We start from the raw sequence: 15,501 nt of genomic DNA on the forward strand, positions 1-15,501 counted from the left end.
CTAAACTTTATCCCAACCCATCATTATCATCATCAACAACAAAAACTTCATTTTTTTCTTTAGTTTTTAATGGCTTCCAAGCTGGGTGCCATTGAGCATGCAGGAAATACCCACTTGGGAGGCTGAGGCAGGAGGATCATGAGTTCAAAGCCAGCCTCAGCAACTTAGCAAGCTGCTAGGCAACTCAATGAGACCCTGTCTATAAATAAAATACAAAAAAGGGCTGGGGATGTGGCTCAGTGGTTAATTGACCCTAAATTCAATCCTCAGTACCAAAAAAAAAAAAAAAAAACTTTCCAAATTATAAATTGTTTCATTTAACTTTTTGAGCATTGTTAATTAAAATGGCTGGTTTTCTATCCAATAAGTTCATGAGATTTTAGTAAACCGATAAATAGTTCCAAAGTTATAAGGAAAATTATTCACTCTTTCCTCTTCCCCCCAAATTAAAAAGCATATGGTAAAATCAATATTTATAATTAAAAAATAAAATGAAAGATAAAATCTATAAGGGGTGCTGTAATGTGAATATTGGTCATGAGACCCTGAATGTATTATTTAATTCCTACAACTCTCTTTATATGTACAAAGAGCATCTTGGTACCTAATACAGTATGTATTGAGTCTGCAGCAACTGACACAAAGTAATCAGTGTGCTTGGACCTGGTGAGCAGTGCTCTTTCCCCCATCATCAGCATCACTTTAGGTGACAGTAATAATAACAGATGTCATCACCCAGCCTGGGTGCCCTTTGGAGTGGGCCCACAGGGAATTTCCACAAAATCACTTGGACTCAGTGACAAGAGGGAACTCTCAGTTGGTCTGACTATGACATTGTGTAGGGTTTTTTGCTTTTTTTGTTTGTTTGTTTTTTTAGTGTCTCCTTGTAACTTTTGTATGTTTCTGCAGTATAGTCTTTTGCCTCTAAATCACTTTCTGTTTTTCATAAAATATTTTTGTGATACTTTAGGGACAGAAAAAAATCCCAGAAATCAGTTGTTACATTCTCTACAGAAACATATAGAAAAAGAGTCTCCATGTAATGCCTTCAGTTATTCATTTCAGAAATATGAACATAAATGTATACTTAATACCATTAGAAGCATAATGCATTTGAATTCAGGGGAATTTAAAAATAATGGAAAACATAAAGAATAAAAATCAAATTACTTGTAGATCTACTAAAAAAGAGTTAACAATTAATGTTTTCATGTATCTGTGTCTTGTTTTTCATTTACAGTATTCATGCACACAAAGAAAAGTGGCATTGTGCTATGAATATTTTTGTAGCCTGTTTTTTCCCTTAAAATATAGAACACTTTTTTTTCTACACTGTTAAATATTTGTCTAAAATATATTTTGGGGAGGGTACCAAGGATTGAACTCAGGGGCAGTTGACCACTGAGCCATATCCCCAGCCCTATTTTGTATTTTATTTAGAGACAGGGTCTCACTCAGTTGCTTAGTGCCTCGCTCTTGCTGAGGCTGACTTTGAACTTGTGATCCTCCTGACTCAACTTCCCGAGCCACTGGGATTACAGGTGTGAGCCACTGTGACTGACAATTTGTATAAAATATTAATAGCTACAACAAATCCCTTTATTTCATAATATATGTAAACTTTTCCTTCACTAGTTGTATATTATTTCTCATAATAATTTAACAATGCTGAGCATTCTTGATTTTAAATTTTTACATGTATATGATTCTTAAAAAAGAATTTGTAGATGTTTAGTGCTGATAGTGTTTTGTATGTATTTGACAAACTGTTTTGTGTAAATGTACCAATAGCCTCTCCTATGAGCATTATATTAGATACCCTTTTTCAGATATTATCATTTTTTAAACTTTGAAAATTTAATAAGCAGAACCTAATATTTCATTGTTGCTCTAATTGTCTTTTGATTTCCAGAAACTTTTAATATTTTCATATATTCATAGATCATTTGTACTTTTCCTAATGTTTGTTAAATAGCCTTAAGAAATTCCTTCTCAGTCTCAGCTTATGTCCTTTCAAATCCTTTTATACATACTGCAGAGTTCTTCCTGGATGCAAGCATGATTCTTCCTAGTACCACTTAGGTTTGTTTGTTTCTCTCTCCTTCAATTTAGTATTTTGAATTCTAACCTCTAGTTGCTGAGTGAATTTCCACAACATATCGCCATGATTTCTCTACCCTCTGAGTTTAATGAGCATAGCATTTCCAGCAAGAAACCCTTAAAATCTATGCAACGTGGTTTTTCCATTTGAAAAATTTAAGGCTGTGTTATTTTAGTAGTGAGAAAGTGGTTGTAACACACACTTGCAGAATTCTAACAATAGAAACCAAGAGGGATAGTAAGTGACCTAACTTGAAATGGCTCTACTACAAGTCATAGCAGTAACTGTTTCTGAATCCCTGAGAATACTCCACTTTATTCTGCTCACCAACACTTGGTATTTTCTTAACAGCAAGTCCTTTCTCATTAGCATCTGCTTCTTTAAATTTATTGACATTGTTCCTGCTACACCATGCCTTCGCTTTCTAGGTTATTATTTCACACTCTCCATGAACATCTTCAGAAATAGAACTGACAATTAACTTGCAGAGCAAATATATTTGACAATTTCTTAAAGGATCATTGAACTCTCAGGAATGTTTGTATGTAATTTGGCACATGTGGATTTATTTTATAGAGCTTACGGACCATGTGATGATTTTTCAAATAAGTTGACCAAAATTATTTAGGGTGTCAATAAAATAGCATTACTAAACAAGAAAAAAAAGTTTTGGTTATTAATATACCAAATATTTTAAGCTTGAATTCTTAAAGAAATAATAGCATAGATCAATGTGCTCTTCCAAAGATTTTCCTGTGCTTCTGATAATGTTTTGAATCTCACCCTTCCAGTAGGATCTAGATGGATACTGTGCACTTGCACTGTGGCTAGCAAGCCTGAGAATTTGAATTTTTATTTTTATTAAATTGAGTTTAATTAATTACATTTACATTAAATAGCCACATGTGTCATCCATCAATAGACCATAAACATATTTAAATAAAATAATTACTTGTTGAATTTCAAGTGTGATAGCTACCCATAACATTCCTTCTTTATTCTTTGCTTTTTATAAAGCCTTACAATATTAGAAATGATTAAGTGGCAAATTTTTAAACTGTAACCATTATGCCTGATTTTCTCTGTGGAAAATAATTCTTAGTTTTCATATCCATTATAATTATTTAGCAAGTATAATTTTTAACATGTGATCAAAACTATGGAAAACAGACAATCATGGAGAAACTTAAAAGTTTTTTTTTCTTTCATAATATTTTATAGAATCTATTTCAAGCCCTTTCAGATGTACTGAGCCTCATTTGCTTTTTTCAAAGTTATCAGGCTTTTCATTCATTTGAGGCTAGATCAATCTATAAATCTTCAGTAAGTTGTCTCATCTTACCTTTGCTCTTCTTCAAATAGAAAGCCCTTCAAAATTATTCATTCTGCAGAAGATAAAATTGCCTCCCTTTACGGCACAATTTCATTAGGTTAGACGCTTCTCAAGTATTTAGGAGATCATGAAAACTCCAAAAAGGGGGAAATAAATGGAAACCATGATATTTGGGGGAAAGAAATAGCCTCTGATGAATAACATTTTGCAAAACGATATCTTATTATTTTAATTCATACATTTCTAACATATTCTATATTTTCACCCTGACTTGATTATGATGGAGAAGTAAAAGTTTCAAAATTTGGGGGACATTAGAAATCACTGATTAATCAATTTTAAAACATTTGAGAATTTTGCTAAGTTTCTATGAATCAAAAAGATTTCTTTCCAGAACTTGTATTTAAGCAGTTTCCTTTAATAAAATTTATTTATTAATTTATTCATGCATTCATTCATTCATTCATTCATTCATATTTTATTCATACTACATTCTGAGAGGAAAAAATTATCAATTTAAAGTCATGTCATTCAATTGATTTATTAAATTTGAATTATGTTATTTCTAATATAAAATATTAAATTCATAGAAAGGATTTTTATACATTATTAAAATTTCAAGGCTTTGAAACATTCATTTAATAAATGTGTATTTATTGGTTATTTATAAGGACAGGATTAATTAGTATAAAAAGAAAAGTCCAATTTAATGTTCTTCTATTTTTCAAAACAGTGAATAAAAAGTTCCTTACAGAACTCCACTCTGCAGTTGCTTTACTCTGAAAGATACAGGAAATTATCCCAGGCAATACTCAAAAGCAATCTAAGTTAAATTTTTCTACACAGCCTTATCTGCCTTTTTATTTTAAATCACAACTTCATATGTTAGATTTTCTAACTTTCCTCTTTCATATTTGCTTTTGAATTTATGCTTTTCCTCAACTTAATTATTTATTACATTTCCCCTATTACATAAGGAGTATTTCTGTTTTAACTTACAGTTTCCTACCACACAGAGAGTATTTCTATTTTTAATTAATATTCATTATACACATTTATAAATATGCCTACACATTAAGTTTTCCAGTTGAATTTTGCTACAGGATATTTTGATTGTTAAAAATATAGGTTGTTTTTTCCTTTTTCACATGAGGGCCAAAAAATCTAGGTGACTTAGTACTAAATGTTATGTGTGTGAATGTGTGTGTGTGTGTGTGTGTGTGTGTGTGAGAGAGAGAGAGAGAGAGAGAGAGAGAGAGAGAGAGAGAGAGAGAGAAATTTTATTTTAAGATGAAGAAATCTTATATTTTTATCAAATTTCATTCAATGAAGTGACAATCTTTTTATTTTTGAAAGAAAATTATATTTAATAACATGAGTTTTAATGACATGAGATTTAATGACACTGAAAACGTATTAACAGTATTTCATAAGTTTCAGGAACAAGGAGGTACCTCTTCAGCCAGGCAGCTTGGGAAAATAGAACAATGATGTTAGTGACAGGTCTGCAGTCCATGTGCCACAGTGTCCCACTGTGACAGTGTGCCCTGGTTTTGGCTTTCTTTTTTGGGCAAAGTGATTTTTGAAGGAAGTCAGGAATTGCAAGTGGTTCAAGCCATTATTCACACATATGTGGAAGGAAATGTAAGGATCATACAAGATCATGTCTCTGGGGCTGGGAATGTGGGTGTGGTGGCACATGCCTGTAATCAGGAGGCTGAGGCAGGAGGATTACAAGTTCAAAGCCAGTCTCAGTAATTTAGCAAGGCCCCAAGCAACTCATTGAGACTCTGTCTCTAAATAAAATATAAAAAATAGATGGGGATGTGGTTGAGTGGTTAAGGCTTCTGGGTTCAATCCCAGATACCTATACCTATATATATATATATATATATATATATATATATATATATATATATATATATATCATGTCTCTGATTTCCTTCAGGCATGCTCAAGAAACTTATGACATCCGGACACTAAAGTTTCAGTAATGTCCTGAAACTTTGAGGGAATGAGAGTAAAACCAAAGATGTTTTGATTAGCACTTCATGGTAACTTAAGGTTTATGTAGTTTTATCTAATGCTTAATTACATTATTATTTAATAGAATTAGAACTACCAAGGGAATTGAGAATAAAGGTTGAGGCTAATGCATTTTTTATTTGTATGTATTTTATTTAACAATTCCAACTAGCTAATTCTGTTATTGTATTGTGTTTTTGTGTGAGAGATTGTAACTGCTATGAGTGTCCTTTTAATCTCAAGAGTCTCTTTTTTTCCTGAGCTTCATGCTGAGAATGAACCTTGTAGCTAAGCAATACATGCTACTTATATTAAAGAGTACTCAATAAATGGTGCTGTGAGTTGGACTCAATTTGAACTGAAAAAGGAATAAGATATAATCATATAGAGGCAATCATTAAGCATTAGTAACACAAATAAAGGAATATTAGCAAATTATTTATGAGATAATTCAGACAATATTTTTATAATGTTTATGTAAATGTAAGTATAGGCAATTTAGGAAATTACTCAGATCTTCTTTGTGTAAATGTTAGCATTTTAGAAAGGCAAATAAACTACATCATGGCTTATTATGCCACAGGATATTCATTAGTCTGTGTTCATTTCAGTCAAGATAGATATAAATTGGAGAGGATTGTTGGTGTTTTCATATGGTAAATCTGTGTCTCTCCTACTGATAAGTGATCTGACTTTCTCAAACATTCAATTTAGTATTTGCACTTCAAATCATATCACCTTAACAGATCAATCACTGACTTCTGTTTTCTGTATGTATGAATCCAGTCAGATTGAATTTAATTTTTTGACTTTAAGCATCTCTGATGGATGAGTAATGTACTTAATCTTGGTTTTGTAAGGCACTAGTTGAAGTTGTATTTCCACCACTAAGACTAAAAGTTTGGTGTTACTTTTTTTGGCTTATTTTTTGAAGAATACACTTGAGCTAAATCCATTTCTGGAATCCAATGAAAGCTCCTCACATTGGCAGGGCCGACCAGTGATTCCTAATGACGTGTTTTTGACAGAGGTGTCTCTGAAATTCTGCAGAAATGACCATTTGGAAACTGTCATTGATTGGCAGGTCATCAAACAAAAATCATTCTCATTAATTTTGGTTTTGTTAAATTAATCTCCTCCTAATTGTTGGAATATCCAAACAGGTAATAGAACTAGCATAGAAAGATCCCTCTTTCCCTTACTTCATTTTCCTGATCAATAATTAACTCCTAGCAGTTTTCTAGTCACAGTCAGTAGCTGAGGTTTTTTTTTTTTTTTTTAACTATAGAACATAAGTACTTTATTGCAATAGGGAAGCATTCACCTCTTCCCTCAGTTTCTGCAGAAAAGAAGAAATGATACATGTGGATGTCTTATATCATGTAAATAAGGGTAGTCCTTTCAAAATGCACTATTTACTTTTGAAATTTTCACATTGCATTTTTTCCCACTTGTTTACTACATGCAGTGTTTCATGCAGGTATGGCCATTAGTAGTGGATCAGGTAGCTATAACGCCCTCCTGACTGGGAGAATTCTAAGTTCCTAGTACTTTGTTGTTTCTTTCAGTGAAATCCCATGTTTTAAAGATTTTGTATATCAAATTGCATATATTGGTTAATGACTGTTTTCTTTTCTTATCAAAGTAGTTGATGTTTTTAAAGTATAATACAAAATAAATGGAATACCGTTATCTTAAGCATCAATTAATACCATAGACTCTGCAAGACATTTTAGCAGGAAAACTGAAGAACACCCATCCTAGTATTTGGGAAAAACCATATTATTTATCTACTTCTGAGAACTCAAGTGCTTAGCAAAATACTTGGGAAAGCAATATATTAGGAACTTATCCTATTTAGACAAAAGCAGGAAATAAGCAATCATTTTATTTGCCTTAAACGGTATTTTTTTAAGATATCAAGATTCATATGCCTCAAGGAACCTTATGTAATGAAACCAGTGTTTTCTCTGATTTTTGATGTAGTGTATCCTTTGAAAAATGCATATGGTACTTTAAGTTATATTTTAAAAAATAATTGGATTAGAATTTTTAACCTGTTTTCTAGTCTGATAACCTAAACATATTTTCAGTGAGTGGCTCTAGTACAAGTTCCAGCCTTCAAATATCTATTTTCTTTACCATCCTTCTTTCTTTTCTAGGAGTAGAATTTCGTGGTAAATAATGAGAAATGGATGAAAGGATATCAGTAGAGAAAGTAGAGATACATGATAGCTATAAGTAAACGTTTGGCCTCCTTCTGCTACCTCTTGGATGTATCAGTATATTTCTTTTCCTGGATACATTTACTAAAAGGCAGCTCACTCTCTTATGGGCCATTCTGCTCTGTATCTTAGAGGAGATCATCATTGGGTCCTAATGACTTCAATGAAAATTTAATTTCCTCTGAGATGAGAATGGCGACAAATATCTAGAAGCTTGACTCTAGAGCTTTAGTGTGATTTTTAAAAAATATTTATTTTTTGGTAGTAGTTGAACACAATATCTTTATTTTATTTTATTTTTATATGTTGCTGAGGATTGAACCCAGTGCCTCACACGTGCTAGGCAAGTGCTCTACCGCTGAGCCACAACCCCAGCCCCCTGATTGTCATTTTTGTGTATTTAGATCTATAGAAAGTTAGATAATTATATGCAGTATATAACCAGCAAAAATTTTGATTGCCACATTGGAGTTAGACAAAAATTATATCTGACATTTAAGTGTTCGTTCTTATTCACTGTAAAATATGTTTGCTTATATTTAATTATTAAGGTTATTGCCAAGGTTTCCATTTGACGTCTTCCTCAGGGACTTTGATGGATTTGTTGATAAATAAACTTCATGAAATATAATTCCTTTATAAGCTATATATTAATTATGTATGCTATGTTAATATACAATTTTAATATACCGATTTTTAAAATTATTTTTCTTTTTTCCTCAAACGTTATCTAGGCATATCTGCCAAGTAAAGATTCTGTATTTTAAGACATACAAGATAATGATTTGCTATAGGTACACATTATAAATTGATTATTACAATTATTCTAATCAATACATCTGTGTCTTCACATTGTCACAACTTGTATATGGTGGGTGAGGACACTTAAAATGTATTATGTTATCAAATTTCACACAAAATAGAGTGCTATTAACTATAGCCAGCATGCTACATAAAATTGGTTTAAACTCTGATTTTACTTTTATCAAAGGATTTTGTTTGAGACTGTTAAAGCAGTCACATTGGTATTCTGATATTCACTTTAAACTGTGAAAAATTTTAACTGTTACCCATCCCTAAAAAGTTCACTTCAGCTCTAGTTTGAGAGACGTGGTGTCATCTTATCATCTTGCCTTCCTGTGTCAAATATTTTTAACACATATAAATCTATCAAGAAGACATCTGTAATATCCTGAGTGATAATGAGTTGGAGGCCTGCTAGCTAAATGAGAGGTCCAAACCCTAATCAGCCTTTACAACATCATTGATAACAATACTTATGGGTAACTGGACACAAGGTTTTAAGTATCTTTTGTTTTTTTAATAATTGATTACTTTGTAGGATGAAGCTTTATTTTGAATCTTCATCAAAAGTGTCTAATTCTACATCCAATATTAAAATGTTGCTTTTTTTAAGTGGGGCAATTTTAAAGGTTGATTTTCTTTCCATTTTTGTTCTTATAGATGTTCGAAGAAGAACAATTTATGAATACCACCGAGTAGAGTTACAAATGTCAAAAATTACCAATATTTCCGCTGTGGAGATGACCCCATTACCAAGTAAGTTAATGTGTGAACACAGTTAGTTGAGAAAATGAGTTTGCAAGCCTGATGATCCAGTCTATTCAGTAATTATAGTTATTATATTAATTATGTAATTGTCTTTGATATGCATGCTTATTTTGATCCTGAGTGTGTATAGGGATAGATGATGATTTATATTTAGTTCAAGCAAACTCCCCACCCCTTCCTTGCTCCTCTTGCCCCCCACAGTTAGTCCTGATGAGTCTCTTCTCCTATTTCCTAGCATGTCTGCAGTTTAATGGCTGTGGCCCCTGTGTATCCTCTCAGATCGGCTTCAACTGCAGTTGGTGTAGTAAACTTCAAAGGTAAAATAAAATACAATGAATTCTAAAAATTTAGAAAGACTTGTTGGCTATTCTCTCCCATTGAATTTTAAATGTATGTCAAGTATGTAGATTATACATACACTAAAAAGTGTATATGTGTGAAAAAATATATATGCCATGACCAAAATGCTAAAAGAAGAAGAAGAAGAAAAAGAGCTCAGAAGAGAGGATTTTAGAATATCCCAATGTCTGAGAGCTCAAAATGACTAATAACATTCATAGTTATAGTTATTTTAATTATAATTTTTTTTCTGGCATACATTTATAATTTTCTATAGGATTTCACCTGCATGAAGTAGTTGCTGAATCTACAAACTGATGATTTGTGTCCATATACTAAAGATGATCTGAGATACCCTTCCCAGAGCAAAGATGAATTACTATAATCACCACTTGCAGGTGTTTAGGAATTCCTATTCAATATCTCAAACTTTATTACTGAAGATTAGAGATGTAATTTGAGGCTGACACTATCTGACCTTTACATAAATACAACATGTGGCTTTGACCTCACATTGTGGCTGATTTTGAAATTTAAGCTATATAACTTGCTGGTTTTCAAAAATGTTTACTGTTTTTTATGGGTAGTAAAAAAGGACTGTCTGGTCCCTAGAGTTTTTCCTACATTGGATGATGTGGGAGATATATGATGCATAAGAGCAGATTGCTGCTCCTGGGTGTGATGAATGGACCTAGTTCCACCAAACACTTGCATACATTAATGCAAACTGAGCTGATGTAGAGGAGAAAGCAGCTACCCGAATACATGCTTAGTTTCTGGAAAGGGGATTGTAACCTTGGTGGATCTGGGGAAGACTCTTAAGTAGATGTAAAGATATTTGCTTTCTGATGGAAAGACCAGCTGAAGGCTTATTAATGTATTCTGTTATTTGCTCAACCATTTTGTGCATCAATTATATCCCAGTTGCTTGGAACACAGCAGTAAATAATATCAACATGGTTTCTGCCCCCCATGGGGTTCCAATCTGTCTGGGAATAAGTTCCCTTCTGACCTCCAGAGTCTATGAAAAATCAACCACTTATGGTTTTAGGCAGTGGACGTTGCTGCCATAGAACACCAGCAGTCTGTGTTTTATTATTCTCTAGCTGCAACATTTGTCCCATGCTAAGGGCATGATCAGAAGGGTTTCTAAAGTTATTGAAGGGGGGAAAAGAGAGTGTCAATTCTTTGATAACAAGTACTCTTTAGGAAACATTTTTAACTTGATAACTTTGGGGCAATCACTGCAGTATTGTGACTAGAACAAAATTACTTATGATAACTTCAGTTTTGTTTTCAATTTAACATGTTGTTCCAGGATTTCCCTTGGGAAATGAATTTCAAATAATGGAAAAACAAGCAGGCAGTTAGCATTTTTCAAAACAGATTTTAACTTAGTTATATATCCAGAGTGGGAGGAACTGCTATAAAATCTAAGGTTGATGGGCATTTATATTTACATTTTGTGATGATTTCATAAAGATTACATGCACATTAAAAGTTATTCAAAAGCTGGGTAGCTACAACCAAAGGGAATCTAAAGAGCTGGGATTTTAACATGTATACTTCAGTAATACTGAACTCAGAAATGAAAAAAATGTCCAAAATGATTAAATGGAAAAACCTGATTGGCCTTATTCATACCTACTTCAAAATCAAGTTTAGTGGTCATCATCCTGGGCAAACCTCCATCCTTAGCATTTAGCACAGGACCTGCAGATGCTTATTCATTTACCTCCTTTGCCAAGTCTAGGTCTGTTAAAGGAAAAGACTATAGATCTCCAAAGAATGTGCCTGGTACTGCAGAAAGATGAGGGAACAAATCATGATTAGGTTCCAAATAAATATACCATGATTAGGTTTTTCTGAGGCCAAAGGGTTTCTCAGGATGAGGGACTTCTGATGCTAAAGCCAGAAAAGCCCAAGGAAAACTCACATCCGTTGACCATCCTGGCCAGAAGAAGATTATCCTTGACTGAAATAATGTTATGATGAATATAGGATTTGGAGACTTATCTAGAATCATACATACTACTAACATTTTTTTTAAAAAAAAACTATGTATTGTTTGATGGAAATACACATGTAAATTTTCAAACAAGCAACTTTGGCAATCAAAATATATCCACAGGTTGGAATCTGCTTCCACTATTAACATTTTCATTTTATTAAGATATTTCTCAACCAGATATTATGCCAAGGAATTTTCAAATATTACCCTTAAAGCCTTTTTACAGCAGAGGAAATTGGGGTTGATTGGTGCTGTTGTCTGTGCAGGGTGTCACACCTCTTCAGTGAAACATTTGGAATTGAACTTTGTTCTGTGTTACTCTCAGCTTTTGATCTCCTGAGCTCACTTGATTTGCCTCACACCTGCCAGGTCGATGGTGCACTAGGCAAGCTAATCTTCACTGCTTTCTGGAACATGGTAGACATGCTACTGGAAAAACAAATCTTTTTGTAGTTGACACTGAAAGAAAGTTACATGGTTTTGAAACTGGCATTAGAAGAATGTAGAAGAGAATCACAGTATGCCTAAGATGCCTGTGTAATATTGAAAGCATAGTTCCTTTACAATTAATGGAGGAAAGAAAGGTAGCAAGTCATAGGAATACAGGAGGAATTCATCACAGAACATTACTTTAAAAAGTACAAGTTTTCTGTATGTTACTGTTTGGTATTTTGTTGAATACCAAACACCAATGATTTCTTGGATTTATTTTTAATTCTTCAACAACCCAGTTATACACATAACAAAATCTGTTTAATTAATTGGCTTAACTATGGCTCATTGCACTTTTGTTCAACTTAATTTCCCCACTGCATTTTATTAATTTCTTCCTAGACCTGTGAGCTTCAAAACTTCGCTTTGCCGTCCAGCATTATTTCCCTAGACCTTTTAGAGCTTTTATAGGAAAAAAAATTAAAACAAGAGAAGTCTTATTCTAAGCAGCACAAAAATTACCCCTCTGTTGTTTTTTTTTTTAATTTTTCTCCTACTGTTCTTATTTTCTTCTGTGCTTATTTGTCCCTGAATGATAATTCAGTTGCTGGTAATTACTGAACTCTCAAGTTAGGCTTCCTCTAAAAAGATAAGATGATTTTAATTGGTTGGTTGGTTTCTTTTAATTCCCATTTTTTTAAGGGAGAAAAATTAAAGCAAAATGTTTGTAATGGCTTTTCTAAGGTCCAAGATGGTTGGAGTTATAGGAACATATAAGGAGATCCATGCCTGAAAAGTACTTATTTTAAAAACTTGGTAAGGGTTTGCTTATTTCCACACAGTAAATTGAGAGGACTTGAATCAATTACTTTCAATTCTTCCTTATATATATTCACATAATCAACAACAAATTTTAAATGTCTCTGTTCAAGTTACTATTTAAGATTGTGCATTCAGTGGTGAAGAGAGACCAAAATCACTACCTGATAGAACTTATCTTTTTAGTGAGACAGGATAGATTTTAAGCAAACAAATATGTAACTAGTAGAAGTAGTAGTAATGAGAGCGGGATAAAGGAAATAAATAGGACAATGTTGTCAGCAATATAGCAAAGTTGATTAGAACAACAAGAGTTTTACTTGTTGGTGTCATTTTTAATTGACCTTGCCCTGTTAGAGTTATTGATTGGATCAGCCATCATCATCTGAATTTTTCAACTGAAAATACATTTGACTCTTAAAATACTCATGTATCAAATACTTTCCACATAATGGGCACAGATCAAAACACTGAGGTATTTAGAATAATAACCAAGTATTAGTCAAAGCCACGGTTCTCATGGAGCTTGGAGTTTAGCTTAGTAAGCAGAAAATATATGAATTGATAATTAAGCACAAACTCTCCAGATGGTAGTCAGTGATGCGCTGAATTTGAGGGAGCTGGTATTTGCTGTGGAGTGGTTGGCCCTGAAAGACTTCTGGGAAGAGGTAATGACGAAACTGAGATTCGAAAGATGGGGAGACAGCCTCTTGCATTTCAAATGGAAAGGCAAGTACAGCTGCCCTGGGTGGGCACAAGCTTGATCTGAGGAGGGAGAAGCTCCATGAGTTGAGAATAATGTGAGCTGGCATGAGGAGAGGGTGAAGTCAGAAAGATGGACAAGCACCCAGGACACGCATGGCTTCTAAGCCAGGAGTGGTTTCATTCCCAGGTTAATGGAAAGCCTTTAGATTTTAGATCTTTTTTTTATTGATTATTTAAAGCATTACATAGCTCATGATATATCATCTTTCATACATTTGACTCAAATTGTGTTTTGAACTCCCATTTTCACCCCAAATACAGATTGCAGAATCACATCTGTTACATATTCACATTTTTACATAATGTCATAAGTGATGAGACTTGTTTACGTTTTAAAACTATAACTCTGGCTGCTCCAAGGAGAGTAGATTTGTTTGTTTGCAGGAGGCAGGTCAGAATGAAAAGGAAGAGCATGTGTAATAGTCCATAGGAGGGATGTCTTTGAAAACAGATGATAATTATGGGGATTGTGAGAAAAGGATGAATGCATGTTGTATTTTGGAAGGAAACAAGTTACTTGCTAATGGGTTAGAAGCAAAGGAAGAAGAAAATGTAAGAATCTTTTTACCTTTATTTATACTTAAATTTATTTCAGCAATGTGATATAGGTAGTAGTACCTTTTTTTTTTTTTTTGAGATAAATAAGATGGCATAGGAAACAAAGACTAGAGGGTGGAGAAATAAATAGTTTGTTTGAGGACAAGTTAAGTCTGAGATGCCCATCAGACCTGAAGTGGAAATGTTGAATAGGTAGGGATACATAAACCAAAAATTCCAGGAAGGAATTATGGGCAAAGCTTCAGAGTGGAGAATCATTATCATATAGATAGAGTTTAATTCATGGAACTGAATGAGATCAGGTATGGAGAGAGTGTAAATTGAAAATAGCCTAAGAGGTTCCAGGCAGTAGCTGTGTGGCATAGCATAATGAGGTGGGATGTTCATTTTTCCTTACATAAAATAATCTTAAAAGTATTTTCACATGCATTCATGTTTTTCAAGACAAAAAATACCTACGGAAAGATATACGAGAGGCTAGCAACAATATTTGTCCCTGGGGAAATGGAAGTGAACAGCATCGGACATGAGAGTGTACATAGCTTTTCGTTAGGGACTCTCTTGTGTGACTTGAATTGTTGCCACCAGAAATTGAAGGAAGGATGAACAGGCAAAAGAGAAATAAGGGGCCATGAGCTCCTCTAAGTAGGAGAAATATAGCCTTACTCCTTTTGCATCTCCTGTATTACCCTGCACCATGCCTGACCTAATATAAATGTCCAAACCATGTGGTTGAACTGAATAATGCAGAAAATTGAGGCTAGACATTTCTACTTTCCTGAGGATTCTAACTGCTCCTCTGGGCTATATCCGTTTATTAGTCTCAGTGTCAACCAAATTGGTATAAAAAGAACTAAGCTGATGTACAGCATAAAATGCCAACATTTACCATTCGGTGTGTTGCGCTGTGCTTAATCTTGTGAGACCATCTCTTGGTGCCCACTTTTCAAAAAATGTTGCATCTTATATTTTCTTGGATACAATCAATGTTATAAAATTGATACTTGTAAAAATCTGGGAGTAACTATGTTCTCTTTCCCTTTTGTCAAAGAGTAAGCAGAATAGGGATACCCATCTAAGGGGTAAAGACATGTATTTACCAAAGAGTCTTACAACATATTTATTTAAGAAGAAATAGAAGATGATGGAAAGACATTTCCTAATAACTCCTCTATATTTTTTTCAATCTTCTTATTTCTGTTGCATTTCCTTGAGTGTATGGTGCTGACGATTCTCTTCTATTGAATGAAATGGTTTCCTTGGCAGCAACAAAAAGAGGAACAGGAAAAAAAAAGTGTCACACATAATGTATTTCAGAAAT

At 33.4% G+C, this 15,501-nt stretch overlaps 1 protein-coding gene across 1 annotated transcript in view; it reads left to right on the forward strand.

The window, feature by feature from the left end:
• The window catches only part of PLXDC2 (plexin domain containing 2), a 426,852-nt gene that overhangs the window by 331,891 nt on the left and 79,460 nt on the right, over window positions 1–15,501 (forward strand). The window contains exons 8-9 of the mRNA XM_081299629.1: window positions 9,149–9,244; window positions 9,492–9,573. Of these exons, the coding sequence (XP_081155755.1) occupies window positions 9,149–9,244; window positions 9,492–9,573 (178 nt within the window). The remainder of the gene's footprint in view (window positions 1–9,148; window positions 9,245–9,491; window positions 9,574–15,501) is intronic.

Source organism: Spermophilus citellus, assembly GCF_964194105.1.
Source record: "Spermophilus citellus genome assembly, chromosome: 6".
Taxonomy (NCBI): Eukaryota; Metazoa; Chordata; class Mammalia; order Rodentia; family Sciuridae; genus Spermophilus; species Spermophilus citellus.